The 20,987-nt window shown below is 39.7% G+C and overlaps 5 protein-coding genes across 8 annotated transcripts; 2 read left to right on the plus strand and 3 right to left on the minus strand.

Annotated features, from left to right (window-relative positions):
- Nucleotides 1-54: 54 nt before the first annotated feature.
- On the minus strand, nucleotides 55-8,658 carry Rpii215 (RNA polymerase II subunit RpII215). The gene is made up of 7 exons (XM_072892650.1): nucleotides 8,472-8,658; nucleotides 7,436-7,705; nucleotides 3,598-7,134; nucleotides 3,084-3,472; nucleotides 2,849-2,967; nucleotides 2,397-2,588; nucleotides 55-1,860 (listed from the first exon to the last, which is right to left on the minus strand). The coding sequence occupies exons 1-7, from the start codon at nucleotides 8,547-8,549 to the stop codon at nucleotides 719-721; spliced, it is 5,727 nt and encodes a 1,908-aa protein (XP_072748751.1). The 5' UTR covers nucleotides 8,550-8,658; the 3' UTR covers nucleotides 55-718.
- A 275-nt stretch (nucleotides 8,659-8,933) lies between these two features.
- On the plus strand, nucleotides 8,934-10,974 carry Kdelr (ER lumen protein-retaining receptor). The gene is made up of 3 exons (XM_072892671.1): nucleotides 8,934-9,227; nucleotides 9,359-9,548; nucleotides 9,625-10,974. The coding sequence occupies exons 1-3, from the start codon at nucleotides 9,137-9,139 to the stop codon at nucleotides 9,980-9,982; spliced, it is 639 nt and encodes a 212-aa protein (XP_072748772.1). The 5' UTR covers nucleotides 8,934-9,136; the 3' UTR covers nucleotides 9,983-10,974.
- Nucleotides 10,499-11,571, minus strand: Dnapol-gamma35 (DNA polymerase subunit gamma-2). Its single transcript, XM_072892668.1, has 2 exons — nucleotides 11,029-11,571; nucleotides 10,499-10,947 (listed from the first exon to the last, which is right to left on the minus strand). Exons 1-2 carry the CDS (start codon nucleotides 11,569-11,571, stop codon nucleotides 10,522-10,524), a joined length of 969 nt encoding a protein of 322 aa, XP_072748769.1. The 3' UTR covers nucleotides 10,499-10,521.
- Gatc (glutamyl-tRNA(Gln) amidotransferase subunit C, mitochondrial) lies at nucleotides 11,568-12,811 on the minus strand. The gene has a single exon (XM_072892672.1). It carries the CDS (start codon nucleotides 12,030-12,032, stop codon nucleotides 11,568-11,570), a length of 465 nt encoding a protein of 154 aa, XP_072748773.1. The 5' UTR covers nucleotides 12,033-12,811.
- A 146-nt stretch (nucleotides 12,812-12,957) lies between these two features.
- Nucleotides 12,958-20,895, plus strand: LOC140665986 (uncharacterized). 4 transcript variants are annotated; one of them, XM_072892653.1, is made up of 13 exons: nucleotides 12,958-13,691; nucleotides 14,685-14,746; nucleotides 15,047-15,120; nucleotides 15,236-15,320; nucleotides 15,429-15,520; nucleotides 15,607-15,896; nucleotides 16,001-16,300; nucleotides 16,556-16,684; nucleotides 17,063-17,219; nucleotides 17,311-17,610; nucleotides 17,686-17,825; nucleotides 17,920-18,269; nucleotides 18,445-20,895. In XM_072892653.1, the coding sequence occupies exons 1-13, from the start codon at nucleotides 13,620-13,622 to the stop codon at nucleotides 19,142-19,144; spliced, it is 2,751 nt and encodes a 916-aa protein (XP_072748754.1). In that variant the 5' UTR covers nucleotides 12,958-13,619; the 3' UTR covers nucleotides 19,145-20,895. The 4 variants fall into 4 exon arrangements, with proteins under 4 accessions (XP_072748754.1, XP_072748755.1, XP_072748756.1 ...); XM_072892654.1 differs by having other exon boundaries at nucleotides 17,150-17,219; XM_072892655.1 differs by lacking the exon at nucleotides 16,556-16,684.
- The last annotated feature ends 92 nt before the right edge of the window (nucleotides 20,896-20,987 follow it).

Consider the following 20,987-nt stretch of genomic DNA (forward strand, 5'->3'; position numbering starts at 1 on the left):
TTTTTGGATTTATTTACGAGGAGCATATACTGAAATTAAAAAATTAAACTGATATTCTGTAATCAACCATCAGTTTTATCAGTTATTACATGATAAAATAAAAAGTATTAATGTGCGTAATACAATGATATGAATTGTAAGAATACATTTTTAATTGATAGATATTTGCTTTGTACGCTCTTTTAACGAAAGTGTGAATTTTGATATTTATTGGATATGCTAATATCAATTATACACTTATTGTTAGGTATCAAAAACAAAATACAATTAAATGTACAATATCGCACAGCTTGCTTATCAGAAGTTAGATACATTGTATTTCTACCAAAAACGCATAATGGTAAATTCACGTATAAATAATATATTTGATTTCCTATGTTGTTTTTATCAATATAGCCTCCATTCATTATCTCGTTGATTTATCAGTTACTGATTTATAAAATTCTCTGGTCCCTAAAACACGTTTGCTTGTGCAGATAACACACTTGAATTAATATAGCACTCTACAACTAAAAAAGAAACTACAACTTTCTCTCAATATAATTCATACCTTTTTGTAATATCTTAATCTTTCTAATAAAAGTGGTGTAATTATAATAACTTATGCACGTATAATAATCAACAAGCAAAAAATTATCAGCTATATCTTTTTATCTTTTTATCAATAGATATTCTTCCTTACTTATTTTATTTTTTATAATTATTATAATAATTAGCATTATTCGTCTGTTTCGTAAGCGGGTGATGCCGGTGAGTACGTGGGACTCGTAGGCGAGTATCCTGGTACCGGTGGCGAGTATGTCGGACTCGTTGGTGAATAACTTGGGCTTGTAGGCGTATAAGTGGGACTTGTAGGTGAATACTTGGTGCTTGATGGTGAATATTGTGGACTCGTCGGCGAATATGTTGGACTGCTAGGTGAATAGTTTGGACTGCTGGGCGAATAGCGCGTGCTGCCAGATGCAGTGTGTTGCGGCGAGCTTGGCGAATACGACGGACTCGTAGGAGAGTATGTCGGACTGGTTGGCGAGTACGTAGGACTCGCCGGTGTGTACTGCGGCGATGTGCCGGCGAATGACGGTGAGGTAGGCGAGTAACTCGGGCTCGTTGGAGAGTACTTGGGACTGCTGGGCGAATAACTTGGACTCGCAGGCGAGTACTGCGGTGAGCTCGGTGAATAACTGGGCGAGGTGGGCGAGTACGAAGGTGAGGCAGGTGTATAATTGGGAGAGCTCGGTGAATAACTTGGCGAAGTCGGCGAGTAACTCGGACTTGTGGGCGAGTAACTTGGACTCGTAGGTGAATAACTTGGACTTGTCGGTGAGTAACTTGGACTCGTAGGCGAATAGCTTGGGCTCGTGGGCGAGTAACTTGGCGAAGTCGGTGAATAGCTCGGCGATGTGGGTGAATAGCTTGGGCTCGTTGGTGAATAGCTCGGTGACGTGGGCGAATAGCTCGGGCTTGTCGGTGAATAACTTGGTGACGTGGGCGAATAGCTTGGACTCGTCGGCGAGTAACTTGGCGATGTCGGTGAATAGCTCGGACTCGTCGGCGAGTAACTTGGTGACGTCGGTGAATAGTTCGGACTGGTTGGCGAGTATGTTGGGCTCGTGGGTGAGTAGTTCGGGCTTGATGGTGTCATGCTGGGAGACGTGGGTAGATACGCCGGCGATGTTGGAGAGTAACTGGGCGAGGCCGCGCCTGCCGGTGACATCGGGAACGGACTCATGCTCGGTCCCGGACTACCAGGACTTCCTGGTTGTGGTGAATAAGCGGAATAGGCAGGTGACAATCCTGATGCATCCGATGCGCCTGACGGAGAGAAACACGCACCTCCTGGGGTCATACCGCTGCTCAAGGCTATAAAAAAGAAAAAAAATAACAATATTATTCGATGCATATTTCACAAGAAAAAAAATTGTGACGTCAATAAATTCTTGTCTTCCATATATATTTGAAAATTTGTAATGTTTATATATATATATATATATATATATATATATATATATATATATATATATATATATACATTCTCGATTGTATTATGATAATTTTAATTTCTTGTTTTTAAATGTATCTTTTACATTGAGATTTGTAGCAACTAATTTTACAAATATTAACAACTTTCGATTGTTCGGAAATGAAACTGATAACTAATGATAATTGGTTTATCATGAAAATAAAAACGCGATATATCACATATAAATAAATAAAAATATTCATTTATCTTTACTTTTATTCGATGATCCTAGCACACATTTTTATCTTTTCTGCTTTTTTTTCTTTTTTCTGTTTTTCACACAAGAATGGTCATTTTAAATTTCTCCATATTTCTTTCTTTAATTCTTTGTTATATCGAAATATATCTTTTTAAATTGTTTGATATTGAAACTTACCAGGAGACATGCTTGATGCTCCATATCCAGGAGTAGCTCCCATCCAAGGAGTCATCTGAGGACTCATACTATTGGACATACCAGTTACGCTGCCAAAGAACATTCCCGCCGTTCCCATACCTGCACCAACCGCCATAGGAATTTCGATGCCAGATTTGCATTTCTCAGCATCCAGTAATAAATCAAAACATCCTAATAAAATGCATAAAACCACGATAAATATAATATCATTGTTATGTAGAAAATATAATAAATAATTATTAACACATGTATCATCTTGAATTTACATTACAAATATAAGCATAATACAATATTTTTTATGTAATAATATTTTCCTTTTTATCACCGAAAAGCATTTTAATTTAGGCTTTGCCACATTTTTGCAAGTGCAAAAAACATTAATAAACACAGATAAAAGTTGCACTCGTTCATACAATGACATTTTGTATTACCTGTTCCAATGCGTGGAAGTTGCCCCATTATAATGTTTTCGGATACTCCTCGCATTGGATCTACTTCCGCGTGAGATGCGGCGTCAAGTAATACGTCAACCGTTTCTTCAAAGGAACACCTGAAGCAATTAATTATTTTCTTTTAACTTTCTATCTATCTATATATGTTGAAGAGAAAACATCTCGCATATAAAAATTTCTCAAGAATCTCGAAACGTGAAATGCATTCACTGACCTCATAAGAGCGCCGGTATCCTGTCTGTTAATTCCATGACGTGTTATCGCCATAAGATGACCCTTTGCCGTCATGACGTCGCAAAGTAAAGCGAGATGTCGGTAGTTGACATAAAGACCGTAGAACTGTAACACTGCATTCATCTCCTTTTCCACAGACTTTCGCACAGCCTCAATGCCAAGAACTTGAAATATTTCGCAAATATCGTTGCTGAATGTTCGTACCGGATCGACATCTCTTTCGCTCAATACTTTCATCAAACTCGTTCCGTCAGTTTCCAAAAGCCATTCTGCGATAGCCTTGAATTCGCCCGTTTCCGTGATAACAATGCGTTTTTTAGAGTCCGTTTGCGGTAAATGCATATAAACCTTGCCAATAGCTTCAATACCCTAGAATGTTAAATACCGTGATGAAAATGCTTCATACTTTTTGACTAGTTAAAAGACAAATTAACCCAGAGAGATGCTAAATAAATAAGCTATATAATATTTAGCACAATCTGATTATAACGTACCTGTAGAGTCATGTCGCTAAGCATGTTGGCCTCAATGCATCGTAGGAACATATCATCCTCCATCTTATCCACTGGAGTGTCTTCGTCTCCATTGTCCTGGAACTTGTTTTCGTCGCTGTTCATTATTCGGATCCGCAGCACCAGTTTCTCGGCATTATCGTCATTGAAAATGCAGTTTAAATCGTCGCCGAAGCCGGCGTTAATCTTCTCTGCAATCTGTTCCATCGTCAGCTTCTTGTCGGTCATTCGCTTCCTATCCAATTCAATTCGCAGCAACCACGGTGATATTTTGGTAGGATCAAAGTCGGGCATCTCGTAGTATACGTTGACGAATTCCTGATCTTCCGCAATCACCGTGTTTTGCGGATCCGGATCGTAGTATATCGCTGTGTTGGCCGTCACCTTTTTCAACGTCGTATGTTCCAGTCGGCAGAGTACGTTCTTCGCCTTTTCGGCGTCTCTTGCAGCCGCGCCTGTCAGGAACACCGTGAGCGAGGGCGCTTTCGGTTTCTTACTAATATTAATAATTTCCTTCAACCTCGGCACACCGAGGGTGACGTTCTTTGATGATACACCAGCAAAATGGAAAGTATTCAGGGTCATCTGAGTGGCGGGTTCACCGAGAGACTGCGCCGCTAACGCGCCCACCATTTCGCCCGGCGACACTTGAGCCTGTTGGAATCTAGTTTCGATTTCTCCGATCAGCCACTCGAAGGCTTCGCTGGACAGCCTGAATTCCTCGGAGACGCATTTCGTACATAAAGTTGACCTCACCAAGCATTGAAATAGTAACGTCGCGTTCTCGTTTGCCTGTTTGCTGAGTCTGTCATCCCCTGCGACGATGATACATTTATCTAGAAGATCCTTTACGCCTTGGATCACTCTCATGGGACTAAGATCGGTCGGTGCTCGCTTGTTGATGTGGAATATCTTTTGCACATTCCAAATCATTCTCTGTAGATTACATGGTAATACAACCTTAGATTCGCCGCTCGGAAAGATCTCCCGTAGCACAGCACGATCCTTATTTAGCTGCTCCCATTCTCTTTCCAGCTCGGAGATCACCTCGCCAGAGCCCATCATCTCTCGTACAATGTCCTCGTTGAATATGCGTCGTAGATATCGCTCGTTGGTCGGATCGAATTTAAATTTCTTCTCGAAGGCTTTATTGCTCACTTTAATGGTGGGTAGATTTTGGAATTCGACGGTCTCGCCACAGAGACCATCTTCTCCGTAACGCAATTGGATCAATTGACCGACCGAATTACGCACGGTTCCATCATAATGCACCATCACTGACTCCATAGCCTTTATTAAACGACGCTGAATGTAACCAGTCTCGGCTGTCTTTACGGCGGTATCGATAAGACCTTCACGACCACCCATAGCGTGAAAGTAAAATTCCGACGGCGTGAGACCGGCGAGATACGAATTCTCAACAAAACCACGGGACTCGGGTCCGTAGTCGTCCTTGATGAAATGCGGAAGTGTCCGCTTACGGAAACCAAAGGGTATTCGTTTACCCTCAACGTTCTGCTGACCCACACAAGCAATAACCTGAGAAATGTTGATGTTGGAACCCTTTGAACCAGATACTACCATAGCCTTCAAGTTGTTGTATTCCGTCAAAGATTTCTTAGCGGAACCTCCAGTCTTGTCTCGAGCGTCGTTTAAAATTCTGTTCACCTGATTCTCGAAAGTCTGACGCAACGTGTTGCCAGGTGTGGGTTCCAATTCCATGTTGTGAGCTTTCTGAATTACCTCTATTACATCTTCTTTAGCTTTCTTGATAGCCTTCTGAATCTCCAGGTATGTCTGCGGATCGGCGATGGTGTCGCCGATACCGATCGAATGACCCTCTAACAGCAACCAGTTATTAATGACGGTTTGAATGTTGCCGTAAAAGCGTCCGCACACGTCATGGCCCAACTCGAGCATACAAATGTGAAGCAAAGAGCCGGCGGACGTACCCAGAGTTTTCTTACAGAGGATACCCATTACCAGCTCCCCATGTTCCACCATTACCTTTGTGTCACCTGGTGAGATCCATTTGTACGGACCGTCGTCCTCTTCATCGGGATGGGTGCTGTGCGTTCGTATCATGTTCACGTTTCCTGGAATGATGAGGGAGAACAATTGTTTGCCGGTCCACAGTGGTTTCGGTTTCAGGATACACGGTTGCGGCATCTTGCCGTCCCAGCTGGGTAAGAACATGAGCAGATTCATCATTTGCTCCTTTTCGATAAACACATCGCGCTTCGTCATCTTTCTTACAGCTGTCAAAGTATCCTGCACGATACCCATAACCGGCTTGTTCGCCTGCGGCGTGATAATTTGTCGTGGCGTTACATGAATATTTTCAACCTCCGCACGAGTCTCCATCGATTGTGGCACGTGCAAATTCATCTCGTCGCCGTCAAAATCCGCGTTGTAAGGCGATGTACAGCTCAGATTCATGCGGAACGTACTCCACGGTAGTACTTTGACGCGATGACCCATCATTGACATTTTATGCAGAGTCGGCTGACGATTGAAGATGACAAGATCACCGTCGCGGATATGTCGCTCCACCCGATAGCCGCATTGGAGATGCAGATCTGAAGATTTGGGGTGAAAACGCAGATCAATCCTTTCGCCATTGTCGCGAACTATGTACTTCGCGCCAGGATACTGCGAATTGCCGCGTCTAACTAATACTTGCATCTTATCGATGTTGAATGGCGTCACGATCTCGGGGAATGTCAAATTTTGTGCTATGCTGCGCGGCACGCCAACTTGATCGATGCGCAAGTTGGGATCGGGCGTGATGACGGTACGCGCGGAAAAGTCCACACGTTTACCCATCAAATTTCCTCGAATTCTGCCCTCTTTTCCCTTTAAACGGGCTTTAATCGCTTTGAGTGGTTTGCCCGACTTTTGCATCGCTCGGGGCATGCCAGGCATATCGTTGTCAACGAGTGTTGCCACATGAAATTGTAACATCTTTATGTTCTCTAGGATTACATGTGCCGCTGCACCCGACTGTTCGTTTCGCAGCAGCTCGTTGTTCGATTTGATAATGTCTGCCAGTTTGTGCGTCAGATCGTCCTGATTTTTGGCGGAACCGTACATGATGACTGCAGGTCTAACAGATAACGGTGGCACTGGTAATACCGTAATTATCATCCAATCTGGTCGAGCAAATTTCGGATCCATGCCCAAGATAAAGGATTCTTCATCTTTGATGTGTTTCAAAATTTCCCACGCTCTCTCAGCTGAGAGTACCATCTTTTTTTCTTGTGAGTCTTCATTTACGTGCTTCCATTCTGCGGTGACGTCTAAACCAGATCGTCTAAGATTAGGTTGATATCTACCGCAACCACCATGACCAGGTTTTCTATCCATCTGTGGTTGATTTTCTGTGTTTTCTTTGTTAATGTCCATTTCGTCTCCACCTTCGCAGATGCTCTTGCTTTTGCATAAATCATAAACAAATGCAAGTCGCTTCCGTGGTTGTCCCTTGGTCTTCATAACAATTTCTTTGATTTTTGGATTATGCTGCAAAGCGAAAAAGAAAATAGCATTAATGAAAAAAACAATTTAATCTTTTTTTCATATCATTTAAAGATCATAGCTCAAGATATGACAATCTGTTTATCACTAATATTTTTTGTGAAATATTAAATATTATTTATTACTACAGAAAGTATTTAATAAGAACTCAACAATTATAATGATGAATTGTGTTATAGTAGGAAGGAAATAAACCAATTTAATAAAATAAAAATTTCTGAATTTTACAAGTAACAATCAATTTTACAAGTATTAATCAAAGATATCTTGTAAAATAATCACTTACAGGGCTGACGAGCAGTTTGGAGCAGTAAAAACACACGCATCTCAATATCTTTATAGTTTTTGTAATAAATCCCACATGAAATACTGGTTTTGCGAGATCTATATGACCAAAATGGCCAGGGCACTCTGTCATATTACCAGCACATGTCTGACATCTAGAATTTCTGTCAATGACACCTTGTCTTGGATCCATGAGACCGCCCAGTTTAGGGCGGCCACCTTCCATAGTTTCTGGAAACCGTATGCCGCCATCTGTGACTGACATACGACGCTGTACAACACAAAAATTGTAATGTTTTAATGATTTTATAAAATTTAAATTTAAGTTAAGAATATCTAAATTTGATCTAAACATAATCTAGCATGGTTTTGCAACATTTTTTAATAACTACATAAGTACTCAAATATTGATAAATGTTTATTAAAAAGTGATTTCAACTTTTTATCAAACAATTCAACATACATTTTCTATATAATGTAAATAGACAATAAAATTAATATTTTCTTTTCCTCTCCTTTATACCTCTTTTACTATTATAATAATTTAATTACACATATAAAGCTAAATTGCTTTATCGAGCAAAATCATTGATTGATCACAAATTGAATACATACTGAAGTTATATTAATATTTAAGAAAATTTTACGTGAAATAGTATCTTAAAGATTTTAATCATTAATCTGTCGCAAGGCTAAGAGTAGAATAAATGTAATGATAGGATATTACACGAATTAATTTATTTTCAACATGTGTTTATTCACATGTGTTTCCCTAATATTTTTCTACGACTTTAATAATTTCTTTATAATGTCTTTTAACAATACGCATTTTCGATTTTACTTTAATATTCCAAAAATAATATTTAATTTATAGGCACATTAATTAGTTTCATTTTTATATTTTAAATCGTGCAAAAACAGTAACATGTAATTCACGCGCGTTGCATAAGGCTGCGTAGAAGGGGAATTCTGATTGTCGCGATAAATGTGTCCTTCATAAAAATTCCCAAATACCGAGACGCGTACAATCCACTTACTATCTCATCCGGCGAAAGGATGCCAAATTGTACACGTTTCACTGTCCGCAAAGGCGCTTTGGAGTCGGACGTAGCCATTTTGCCACAATAATTTGCAACAGCTTCTCCGGACGCCTTCTGCGTCGCGACTCCTCAACGTTTCTTGCCGAACCGTTGGGGAGAACGTCATCCGATCGTCCCTCTTTATCGCTCGGTCACGAAGTAACTGATTTCTTGATCGGCCATCGTTCAACGAATCACATGTTATTCCCTAGCGTAGTCGCGTCCTACAAGTGGACGCCACTAGGAGCATTTTGATTGGTATATTCTTATTCCCACTCGAGACAACAACATGGCGTATCCAATCAGAATTCGCTGCCTCATTTTTTCCATATAGGCTTATAGGTCCATAGTTTATCCTCGCTAATTTCTTAATAAAAATTGATCTCACCCATCTTATCTGGTTATTTCTTCCACGATCCTATTGGAATCATGGTGTAAGGATACACCATGATTGGAATTATCAGATGTCATAGTTCGCGAATTCGCGGAGTCGGTGTCGGTGGGTCGGCCATCTGCTTCAGTCGCAGCCGGAGCCACGTCATATTTGTGTGCCGCTTGGAAGCGAGCTAAGCAAGCTGGCTTCCGTGTTTTCACGTTAGAATTACGTTCCCCCAACCGCAGAAATGAATATATTCCGGCTACTGGGCGATCTATCGCATCTCCTAGCCATTATCGTACTTCTTCTCAAGATATGGAAGACGCGGAGTTGCGCCGGTGAGTCGCGGTGTCGCTTTATTCTTTACGGAGACTCGAACGATTTTAATGAACGATGTGTTAGAATTGTGCGCCCACGACCACTCATTCATCGATACTCATCGATCATCGACGCTTGATCTTGTTTGCAGGTATCAGTGGCAAGTCGCAGATCCTCTTCGCAATTGTTTACACCACCCGTTATCTAGACTTGTTCACCACATTCATATCGGCATACAATACATTCATGAAGATTGTTTTCATCGTCGCGTCCCTTGCTACGGTCTTTCTGATGTACGTCAAGTTTAAAGCCACATACGATCATAATCATGATACGTTCAGGTCAGTCTTTTGTCTAACTCTTATCTCATGTATACACATGACATATGACACATGGCTAATGGTCTTTATGTTGTAGGATCGAATTCCTGGTTTTACCCGCGCTTGTACTGGCGCTACTGATCAATCACGAGCTGTCTTTCGTGGAGGTCCTGTGGACATTCAGCATTTATTTAGAATCAGTAGCGATATTACCACAATTATTTTTGGTATCAAAAACTGGGGAGGCAGAGAGTATCACCAGTCATTATCTGTTCGCATTGGGCTCTTATAGAGGCTTGTATTTATTCAACTGGGTCTACCGTTACTACGCTGAGGATCATTACGACTTGATTGCCATAGTCGCAGGATTGGTGCAGACAGTTCTCTATTGTGACTTTTTCTACCTCTACATTACCAAAGTACTGAAGGGCAAGAAGCTGCAACTACCTGCTTAGCTTCAGTTAAGAATATTAGCCTCTTGTATCAGAGAAAAGTTCGACTGCCTGTCTTCGGTATCGTCGATCCGAGATAAATTCAGGCAATTCTGGGAGGCTCGTGGAACGCACACGCACAGTGTATATTTCTGCCAAGTGTGGAATATCTCGCAGCATCTTCCCTCTTATCAAAACACTTTCTTCCTTCCCTCATCTATCATCCTCTCGTGCGATGCCGCTTGCTGTTTCCAGGCGGAGATCTAAGTTGCCTTTATTGTTCTTTCGTACTTCATTTCAAGCAACGTACACATAATTGTAGAATCAAGATAATCATTTATTTTATGAATTTAGAAACTTGACAAACTAATCGGAAATAAAAAAAAGAATTGTATAAATCCAGAATTTTCATTAATGCAGTTTACTGTTTTTTCATTAATGCATTACTGTTGTATTTTCAGTAATAAATATAGTTAATTAAATATAATTATATATGATAATTCACAATATATATGTTATAAATTTTGATTGGAAAATGTAGGATTAAATTGTGCCACGACGATTCAACAAGAACGTAGAATTATATACTTTATCAAATCGGAAATGTGAACCGCTTCTTTAAGAGTCGTTGAGCGATTCTTTACGTGAACAATGCCATTCTTAAGACTAGTCTTATTCACTGACACGACAAACGGTATTAGGCACATTTCTATGATTTGTTCTGTATTAGTTAATATAGTAGATATCCCCTTTGCCCTAAGCATATTGTTTAAGTATAGCACAAAGCGATTTAAGTCTTCTACATCACTCTCATTGACCTGTTTCTCTATGTGGAACGTGGTTTTATACGGAGACAACTTGGGATGAATATATGCGCTAGTTGATTTATCCAACATGTAACTATCGCAGAGTAACGCCAGACAGCCCCAATCCAAGGAAGCGACATGCTCGATCATATGCACGTCCGCAGCATTATCCTTACTTTCAGTCTGTAAATAAATATCTCATTTAAACAATTTTTTTCTTTCTCTTTCTCTTTTTCGTAATATTTCATTAAGAAAGCACTATACCTGAGGATATAATTTATGTATGCCAGGATAATAAGTAATCGTCTCTACGGTAATATTTCCAAAGGGGAATTGCGCCTCTATCTCCATTACGTCAAGATTTTTCGCCTTCCTCGCCTCGGTGAGTACGAATCTCGAGGGACACTGGGCGAGCTTGCGCCACCAAACCTTACGTTCTCGTTGTTTCTTGTGCAACAGATTCTTTGACTCGGCCGCATCAACCATCATGTTGATCTTAGCGATTCTATGGGACGACATTTTAGCTGACAACAGGGTCTCGTTCCACGTGCTCTTGGACATGGTCGCGAGCGTGGCAAGTGCAAAGGGCAGCGAGTCGTCCATCGAGTTGCTCCGCAGGAACTGCAACGTGTCCGCAATGGCATCGCACGGGAACACGTTGTGTTGCGGCATCGTAACGCAATGTGCGAACCAGTGCTCCTCGAGGTTCTTGACTAGCAGTTTGCCCTGAGGACCGTAGGCGAAAACCCGCTCTGACAGATTGAGAAAGTGCGGGCTGATGGCCCTCAATACAGCTTCCAGACTCATCCGGATTCCGATTTGCTCGTCGCCAGAGGCGCGACAAAGTACTCCTCTTCCAGTACCGCGGCGTTCTTCAGTATCTCGTGCCGATCGACGTTGCCTCGTGCCACGTCGTCCCGCAGGTGAATATGCTCGTTCTCCAGGGTGCTGTACATCGGACGCACCGTGTCGTTGATGCGTGCCGTTCGCAGTCGCTCGGCGAAAGCTATCGCCTCCTCCAGGATCCGTTTACTCTGCTCGTACTCGAAGCCGACCAGCGCGAGTCTCTCGAGCCTTTTGATGGTCGCCTCGTCGATCACCGGCCTCTTGTCGTCACACGATCGGTCGTTTTTCACCACTTGTTGTTGTTGTTGTTGTTGTCTCGCATGTACCATCGAAGAGCGGTAGTTCTTGGAAGATACAATCGGATGTAGAGGAATTATGACACTTTTGTCAAAGAGCCTGCGTGCCTGACGTAACGCGTCCATGCTCGATGATCAGCTGATCGGATTTGATCTTTGCCGCCTAAGCACTATCTTTCCATAGACGCTGAGAGAATCAGAGAATTCATCTATTTGTTTTGGTTACACTTTCTATAATCATAACCTTTTCGTCTTTCTCTCTTCTTTCAGACATGTATATGTATATAACTACACTTTCATTTTAGTGCACGGGAAAGTGTAGTCGAAGTTTTTGAATCGGCGGATTTTTTTCGATCGTCTGATTTATTATAATTTTTATTTAGGTATTCTTTATTATAATATATTCTTCAATGTTATTTGTTAAATGATCTTGATTGGCTGTGATTTGCGGGCCATTAAAATTCCCTGTCTTACATCCAATCAATGAGTTTGAAATTTATCGTACGATAAACGGTATTTTACAATTCACATTGCGTTATTAATAATTAATATTATTGATAATGAGCGTAGACAAAATAAAAAATCAGGTGTATTTAATAAAATATGTCAGAAATTCGCTTTTGGATTTGTGTGATATTTTTGATTCGAACATGTATCATGTTCAAATTTTCACGCATCATGACTGTTCTGATTGCGAGACGAATGGCAATTTTATAACGAATTTGACAATGGATATTAAAAAATGAAATACAGGATGTAACAATTTTATTTCATCCCCCAATATCGTCGATTCTTTTTAGAACCAACAGTCATCAAGCATAAATAATATCTAGACACGACGTATCCGACCCGAACCCGGAAGTGAACAAATTTCCGACGCCTTCTATGGCTGCGAACCGAATGCGCTTAGTGTTGAAAAATCTATAGTCGACGTCACGTATATTATAGATTGTCAGCACTGTGAGCGCATTTCGGGCCACAGTTTACATGTGTGTGTGTGAGACTCATTACGTCTATGCCATTCTGCACCAATCGCAGTCTCATTGTGCAGCACATCGTGTCGTACCTCGTCGCTCGCTCTCTCTCTCTCTCTTTCTTTTCCCCCCTTTTCCCTCTCCCTCTCACTTTTCCCTTCGGGATAACGATTAGACGCATACTGAATAACATCGATCCCGATTTCTAGAACGAGGTCACCACGCAGGGGCAACGATCCGCGCGCGGAGCGAGCTCGATCACTATCGCGCGTACGACGACGACGTCCGCGTCCGCGTCCGCCCGTCCGTCGTGTTGTGTTTACGTGTTACGTGCGTGTATACACACATAATATCCGCGGGTCGTGGGTTCACAGTCGCATCCGAGTCGAGAACCGCGGAGTTGAAGGGGATCATTTGCTCAATTGGCGCCTCTTCGTCGCTGGTAAAAGGTCTACTCTAACAACACGACAGAATCGCGTCGTTTCGCGTGGACGCGTCCGCGAAGAGTACTTTCGTCACCGCTATCCTCTTCGCCCTCGTCCTCTTATTTCTCCCTGGCTCTCGACCGAGAGATGACGAGTTACGTCGCACGTCTTTGCTGGCGACAGTGCATGTGCATCGTTTCCGCGAACGTCCGCGTCGATGACGCAAAGTGAACTCGTCGCGCTTGTTACGAGAGCATTCGCCCCGGGAGGCGACCCCGCTGACGGATTTAGGCCAGTCCAAACAATACAAAAAGATGGACGCGACGATAGAGAGAGAGTGCAGCGCGTTGGGCGGTTTGTTCCAGCAGATCGTCACTGATATGAAGGTGAGGGGACGTTCCGCTTATTAGGCTCGACCGATTATTCCAAGTTTTACGTTTCGTCGATGTTTGTATATCGAAAACCTGCCCCTTTCAATCGGACTTTTTACGTTATTCTGCGATTTTAATCTACTCTTGCTTTTTTTTTGAAAAATTTTCGAGTATTTTTTCATGTTATGTTTGCAGAATATCTCCTATACATGAGGAAGATTTTTATATTGTTGAACATTTCCCTTTGATCATCCTCTCTTTTAGTTTATATTTTGTATAGAAGTGTTTTATATCTGGCTAAAGTGACATTTTTTACATTTAGAATCAATTGACATATGAATAAATTTAACATTGCAGATATAGATATAGTGTTGATGTCACATTCTATAAAGTAGATACTAATACTGTATTTTATTATTGTTACAAATGCTTTGATATTATTTATTATTATTTGAATAGAAATAAATTAATTACTCTTCAATATAATTAAAAATGCTTTTTTAATTACAAATAAAGAAAAAAAGTAAAAAATTGTGTCTTGAATAATATAATTTTATTAAAGAATATTTTTACTCTTTAATTTGCCTATAAATATCATTGTTGTCAAGAGATAATAATAATCTATCCTACAATTAAACATTTTTGTTCTTTATATTTTTCCACAGTTTCTTCTATAATCTGTTATAGAAGCAAAAGCTTATTTAATTTTAAGCACAACTCTGATATATATTTATATTTTTTTATAACATACTTTACTTTTTAATAAAATAAGAGACTTATTTATTACAGGGTATTTTATCACAATAGCATATTAAGGAAATATTTTATAAACTAGTACTGTTTGATTGAAAGAATATATGGGCGTATATGATTATATTATCTGTCACTAATACATCAGTTTAAATTACTCTTTGACTAATCCTGCATAAACTAATGTTGCCACAGTACCAATATTACATTGATCTTAAACTTTCAAATAGGATGTATTTTAATATCCTTTTTTTATAGAATGGAACACCACTTTGGGAAGATTTGATTTCAAAAGCTACAAAGTTACATGCAAGTTTGAGGTGAATTTATATATGTATTTTACAATTTATATATGTATAATTATAAAAAAAATTATATATACAATTTTTTCTATAATTTTCAAAAATATATATGTGTAGAAAATTTGTGTATTTAAAATTTTTTTATAAACTACATTTTATTAAAAACATTTGTAAAAGTGTAAATAGTGTAGAAAATCTTTTTACCTCTCTCATACTTATTTTGTTGTGTATGTTTTTCATCAAATAGAGATTTATATAAATAACATACATGTAGCTTGAATGTTTCTTGGGCTTAATATGTGATATATATTATTACAGAGCTGCTCTTTTGGCTATTTCTGCATATCTTGAGACTTTTCAGAAGATAGCAGATGCTGCGACTAATGCTAGGGGTAAGCTTTCACTGAATTGTAATAGAGATTATATTTATTATTATATAATTAAAATCTGCAATAAGTGAATACATTAAAATGAAGTAAGATTAAAATGGTCTCTATTTTAATTAAGGTGCAACTAAAGAAATTGGAACAGCACTGACACGAATTTGTTTGAGACATAAGGCGGTAGAAACTCGTATGAAGTCGTTTACTAGGTATATTGAAATGTCTCTTAATAATTTTTTGTATTTCTACAGAGATACATTTGTTTTAGTTTTCTAACATCACTTGTTATTGTACTTGTATATATTATTTCTTTTAAGCGCTATTATGGACTGTTTGGTGCTACCTTTACAAGAAAAACTGGAAGATTGGAAAAAGTCTTTGATCAATTTAGACAAAGAACATGCCAAAGGTTAACAATTATTATAATATTATAATATAATAATATTGTTGAAAAAGTATTATTTATTTGTTAATCTACACTTTTGCTATTTTTAGAATTCAAAAAAGCAAGGGCGGAGTTGAAGAAACGCTCCACCGATACTCTTCGTCTACAAAAGAAGAAAGCACGAAAGGGTCAAGTTCACCTACACATTCAGGGACAACCTCAAAGTCATGGGACAAGTTCCAGCGATGTGGAGCTCAATAGGATGCTGGAATCATCGGCTGCGGTTGTCCAGGAGAAAAGACTGAGTTTAGAAGAAACGGAACGAAAAGCCGTCCGTGCTGCCCTTCTCGAGGAGAGAGGCAGATTTTGTCTCCTTGCTCGATTCCTGAAACCTGTACTTGTTAGTAGACATAGATATATATATATACATCTATATTTATATAATCGACCTACTTTGATGATACATATCTATATATGTACATAAATACATAATCAATAATTTAGGATGAGGAGATAGCGATGTTAATGGAATTGACGCATTTGCAAGAAGTGTCCGATCAATTGCAAAGACACGCAGCATCACCGCATCATTTACCGCCTGCATCCGAGCAGGTAATAACGGACATAAAAGGTTGCGACGTTACTCAATGGTCGTTGGCTACACCGCCATCGAGTCCGTCGCTATCTCTCGGATCGAGGAAGAGCTCTATGTGTTCGATCAGTTCTCTAACTAGTAGCAGTAGTGGATCTTGTAAAAGTCATCCGAGCCCGTCCGGACATCCATGGCACAGATCGCTTTCTCAGGTAATTACGCGCTGGTAATTAATTCTCAGTATTTCTCTTTTTCTCCACCTCGTTATTCTGTGAATTGATTTATTAGATTTTTCTTAGGTTTTTTTTTACACATTGCATGAGATGGTAACACTTTTAATGCAATGCAGAACTGTAATGCACCTAGTAGTATCTTCCACATAGATTTTACAGCACGAATCGATCGCTCTGTTTGCTTGCCGAGCGATAGCTTATTGTACGTGGTAGTCGATGTTATACTCGTTGTAGCCGCTCGGTGTCAGGCCCGCCAGCATCAACGGTATCGCGACACTGCGCCATTTGACGAGTGGCAGTTCCCGTGACTCTGGCTTTACATCTCAGGATACATTGTATAACCAACCGATTTCTGAAGATCAGGTAAGGTTGTTTAGATGTTCGAAAAGTCTGTGTGTTTTACGGATGGATTTTTTGGAGCATCGAGCCAAAAGTCAGTTTTTTCGACAAGATAAAAGAACTGAAAATTCAGTTTTTTTAAATAACAATTCTAATTGTCAACTCAAAAGAAAAATTAAAGTTTCATCAGAAGACTGGCAGAAGGCCCAACGTGCGAAATTTCACAAACTTCTGTCACCTAATGATTAGTTTTTTTGTTGATAGATCGGCTTATATTTCCCTTACAGAAATTTTACACAGATTCTAGCTTAACTTTGGAGAATGCATTTGTATACTTGTAGCTTTGTTGAGTTGTGTTTGTTATCAGTGATTACCTAAAAACACGTGTTTCGTGCTTTTTAGGTATCGAATGTGTCTTCTCTAAGTAATCAAAGTACTGGTTGCACTGTAACAAGACCCGTGACTACTTCAACTTGGCCTGATTTGCAGGAAACGTCCGTTCAATATAACCGGCAAAATCCAGGTGCAGTGAACGAACGGCCGCATACCATTTCCTCTGGTAAGCAGTATTTAAATGTGTGTCACATATTGATGAGCATGAAGTCGATCCTAATTTGTCAATTATGCTTATCTTTTTTTATCAATTCTAGCGTATGAAAAAGGCCATCAGAGACCCGCCCTCAGCGTCTACACATTCCAAGCACCGGAACGTGACGGTAATAGTTGCTGCCACAGCCAGCCCGCCTCTCCGGTTTCTTCTTCCTCATCGTGTTCTTCCTCGAATCAACAATTGTCTAGGGTACAACTTCGTCGAAATAACGGCGGCACTCGTCCGCCTATACCGAATAGATGTTCTAGTTTGGAACGACCGACAATCCCGATGAAGAACGAGCCGCCTGGAAGTCCACGAGGGAAGCCTAAGTTACCTCTTCCGGCTCATTTGGCGAAAGGTTTGTATAACATTTCATATTGTTACGAAAGTTATGTGATGTTAAGAGAAATCTAACAATCTTATTATGATGCAGAATTGGCGACTCATCAACTCCAACAACCGATGTACGTAAATATGCACGAGTTGGCGAATCTAGCTGCTAGTCGTGCTCAGGAAATGCAACTTCCTTTGCCTCCTCCTCCGGCATCGTTAACGACACCAAGCACCGATAAGGTATTAAAACAAGAGCAACAAGAATAGCTAAGATATTTTAAAACAAAAAAAAAATTTTCTTTATATTTATTCATTGCTCGGTCGAATTGTGCAGACCGAAGTTCCGGAAAAAGATGCTGGTAGTCAAACGTCCGAGTCCAGCTTGGAATCCAGCAGCGGATACGGAAGCCAAAATACTTTACCGCATTCGCATTCGCTACAAAATCAAAATGAGAACACGTGGAACGTACCTGGTATGGCAACCATATTAATGACACGCAGGGGATCGGCGCAGCAAGTGATCAGACCACCGCCGCCGACGAGACGTACATCCACCGTCATCATCACGCCATCCGTTAATGAAGATCGCAGTGAAAATACTTGTGACGAGGTGGAGAATCTTCCTCCACCGCCTGCGTTTCTTCTAGAAGGCTCTTCGCCCACAGCCAGTCCTACGCCTCAGAGGTAAAAGAATTGATGTGGTTCTATTCTTAAATAAATCCATTTGAAAGTGTTTAGTATTATGATTCAAGTTAATTCTTTTTCCTTTTTAAGTTTAAATTGTAAAAATTAACTTTGTATATAAAAGCTCTGGATTCTTGAGATCATGGCTTTTTTAACTATTTATTTTTTCTTTCAGATCTGTGTCGGTTTCTGAAACAGTGAGGACTTTGACCGAACTGCGTCATACTCCAGCCAGTCCGTCGCTCTTACGGAAAGCTACCTTGCAACAACAGGCGCATAATAATCCTTCAAACATTGTTCAACATAATGCCGTGCTACAGATAACTCGTTCATCGGTAGAACGTTCCTGCTCCGCCGTCCGTTCGACGTCCCAAGAACGCGGATCTATCGGCGCACAAACAACCGGTAGTGCAAGCGGTGGAGGTTCAACCCAAATCGTCCAACAGGCAAGCCAAACTCAAGGACAGGGACCCGGTGGCGTAGGTCAAGGTTTCATGGCGGTGCTTAATGCTAAGCTTATTGGTACGATGGGCGGTGGCAATGCCGCAGCAGGTGGAAATGCCAGCGGCAGTCCTAAATCTCTCAGGAAGCAGTCAATTACAGAACAGCAGCAGCAACAGTCCAACAAAAACGTCAAAACGGCAGCTCCTGGTTTCCTCGAGACGTTGAACGCTAAACTGGCTCAACAACAGCAGGCCCTGCAACAGGCGGGGACGAGTAGATCAGCGAGCGTCAGACGCATCATGGGCAATCGTGTGCCTATCATGGACCCGGTGCAAATGAGGGACTCGCTTATGGATCAAATCAGGCGAGGCACTTCGCTGAAAAAAACCAGTGGCCCGATCAACGATCGTTCGGCGCCCAAAATCTACTGAATAGTCCAGCACTGCGTAAGTTTGTCCAAGTTGCTTTACGAATTCCACGAGCAACATTATTCTCTCTTTCGAATATAATTGATTCGCGAGACGCGATCGGACAAAAATCAGTATCTTCCGATTTTTCGTCTACATTTTCGTGCATGATTTTCGAGTTATGTGCGCGAATATAATAAAATCTTCGTTACATTTATCCCTTTTCTCTTTAATAACACGCAGGCTCTATATTAAATTGATATATGATTTCTTGTACAATATATACGCGTATTGAAATATTACGCGCAATTAAAAAATAATTTTAACGGGTAGATTTTAATGGCGCTATATATACAATTATATTGTAGCATATACGAAAAGGATGCAGCATAGAAAGAGATTTTTATATTGTATCAATATTTATAAAAAAAAGAAAACTGATTTGAGAGATTAGGGAATTGTGTCTCACAAGATCCATATCGATACAACGACAATACTCCAGTACAACTTGTGTCTCATAGTTGTCTATTTTTTCTGCTTGACACGAACGAATCTCTTGCTCCATTATCGCTTAGTCTGTAATTGAATATGCAATTGGGATCTTTACGCGATCTCGCGAAAATCATACATAATTTAATATCGAGCTTGTGTATTTGAGACGCAAGACTTGTCAATGCATATCGGTTTATAATATCTTTCTCTTTTTTACACTATATGTCTTTTTTTTATTTTTATATGAGAGAAATGTGAGTCTATTTTGACTATAGTTTTTATGCTTTCTCGTTCATGAGATTTCCATGAGGTTGCTGCGGCGTGCGTTTAATCGTCGAGATCGATGGCTGTTTCTCTAGTAGTGTATTTTTCGCCATCGAGATCTTAGTCTCGATTACGAGAGAGAAACGGTGATATATATATATGTACACATACTAATAATATACACTGTACGACATTTCTCTCTCTCTTTCAATGTCGATAAATGTTAATATGCGTATGTGTCACGCCTTCGCAAACATGATCACACTTACACAGTCGTCGTCGCTTGTAAGCTACATATTTGACGATGAGAAAAATGATGCTCTATTAATTCTGAGCGAACGCTCCGAAATGTTATCGAATATTAGACATCATACCGCCAAGTTGTTAGAGAATCTTTTCTTTTTTTTTTTTTTTTTTTTTTTTTTATGTACACGTATATCTTTTCTTTGTGTTACGTCATCGTATTGTCGCCAATGTACACTGCCCGGGCGTGCAAATCGAAATCATACATTCATCATTCATCTAGCGCGTGATATGCGGCGAATTATTACTGCCAATTACATTCATATCTCCTTTCATTCCTCGCATAGCGTTAAGTTTTCAATGGTATTGTAGCGAATCGGCGCGATATGAATAGTGTATAGCGAGCAATAGCATATATATATATATATATATATATATATATATATATATATATATATGTATATATATGTGTATATATATATATATGTGTGTATGTGTGTATACATATACATATATGTTTATTTATTTCAAGAAACATTTAACTGTATACACAGCGTGAATAAATAATAATACTTCCAGAGAAAATCTATCCATTTGATATTTAATAACATTCGACCTTCTTGCGAGAATTCAAAAATACAAACGAAGAGTGAATTAGATTAAAATATCGTTTTGCTTCAATGGTAAAAATCAACAATCTTATCAGCGTTAAATGTCAAATGGACAATATATCATTATAGTCTTATATTAAATAAAAAATCGTATACATAATAAAACTGTAATGAAGCACTATTTAATTAATAATGCTGCGAAAACTCGAGATAATTGTTAATTTCCAATTTAATGCGATCAAATATGAGTAAACAAA

The sequence above is a fragment of the Anoplolepis gracilipes genome, chromosome 5 (genome assembly GCF_047496725.1).
Source record: "Anoplolepis gracilipes chromosome 5, ASM4749672v1, whole genome shotgun sequence".
Lineage (NCBI taxonomy): Eukaryota > Metazoa > Arthropoda > Insecta > Hymenoptera > Formicidae > Anoplolepis > Anoplolepis gracilipes.

Excerpts from the sequence above, each read along its gene's own strand:
- Dnapol-gamma35 (XM_072892668.1), bottom strand. The coding sequence starts at position 11,571 with ATGAGTCTGGAAGCTGTATTGAGGGCCATCAGCCCGCACTTTCTCAAT. Across the intron at positions 10,948-11,028 it reads TACATAAATTATATCCTCAG|ACTGAAAGTAAGGATAATGC; the intron begins GTATAGTGCTTT and ends ATTTATTTACAG.
- Kdelr (XM_072892671.1), top strand. The coding sequence starts at position 9,137 with ATGAATATATTCCGGCTACTGGGCGATCTATCGCATCTCCTAGCCATT. Across the intron at positions 9,228-9,358 it reads GAAGACGCGGAGTTGCGCCG|GTATCAGTGGCAAGTCGCAG; the intron begins GTGAGTCGCGGT and ends TCTTGTTTGCAG. Across the intron at positions 9,549-9,624 it reads CATAATCATGATACGTTCAG|GATCGAATTCCTGGTTTTAC; the intron begins GTCAGTCTTTTG and ends TTTATGTTGTAG.
- Gatc (XM_072892672.1), bottom strand. The coding sequence starts at position 12,032 with ATGGACGCGTTACGTCAGGCACGCAGGCTCTTTGACAAAAGTGTCATA.
- Rpii215 (XM_072892650.1), bottom strand. The coding sequence starts at position 8,549 with ATGGCTACGTCCGACTCCAAAGCGCCTTTGCGGACAGTGAAACGTGTA. Across the intron at positions 7,706-8,471 it reads TCCTTTCGCCGGATGAGATA|CGTCGTATGTCAGTCACAGA; the intron begins GTAAGTGGATTG and ends TGTGTTGTACAG. Across the intron at positions 1,861-2,396 it reads AGCATCAAGCATGTCTCCTG|CCTTGAGCAGCGGTATGACC; the intron begins GTAAGTTTCAAT and ends TCTTTTTTATAG.
- LOC140665986 (XM_072892653.1), top strand. The coding sequence starts at position 13,620 with ATGGACGCGACGATAGAGAGAGAGTGCAGCGCGTTGGGCGGTTTGTTC. Across the intron at positions 15,121-15,235 it reads TGCTGCGACTAATGCTAGGG|GTGCAACTAAAGAAATTGGA; the intron begins GTAAGCTTTCAC and ends ATTTTAATTAAG. Across the intron at positions 16,685-17,062 it reads AACCGATTTCTGAAGATCAG|GTATCGAATGTGTCTTCTCT; the intron begins GTAAGGTTGTTT and ends CGTGCTTTTTAG.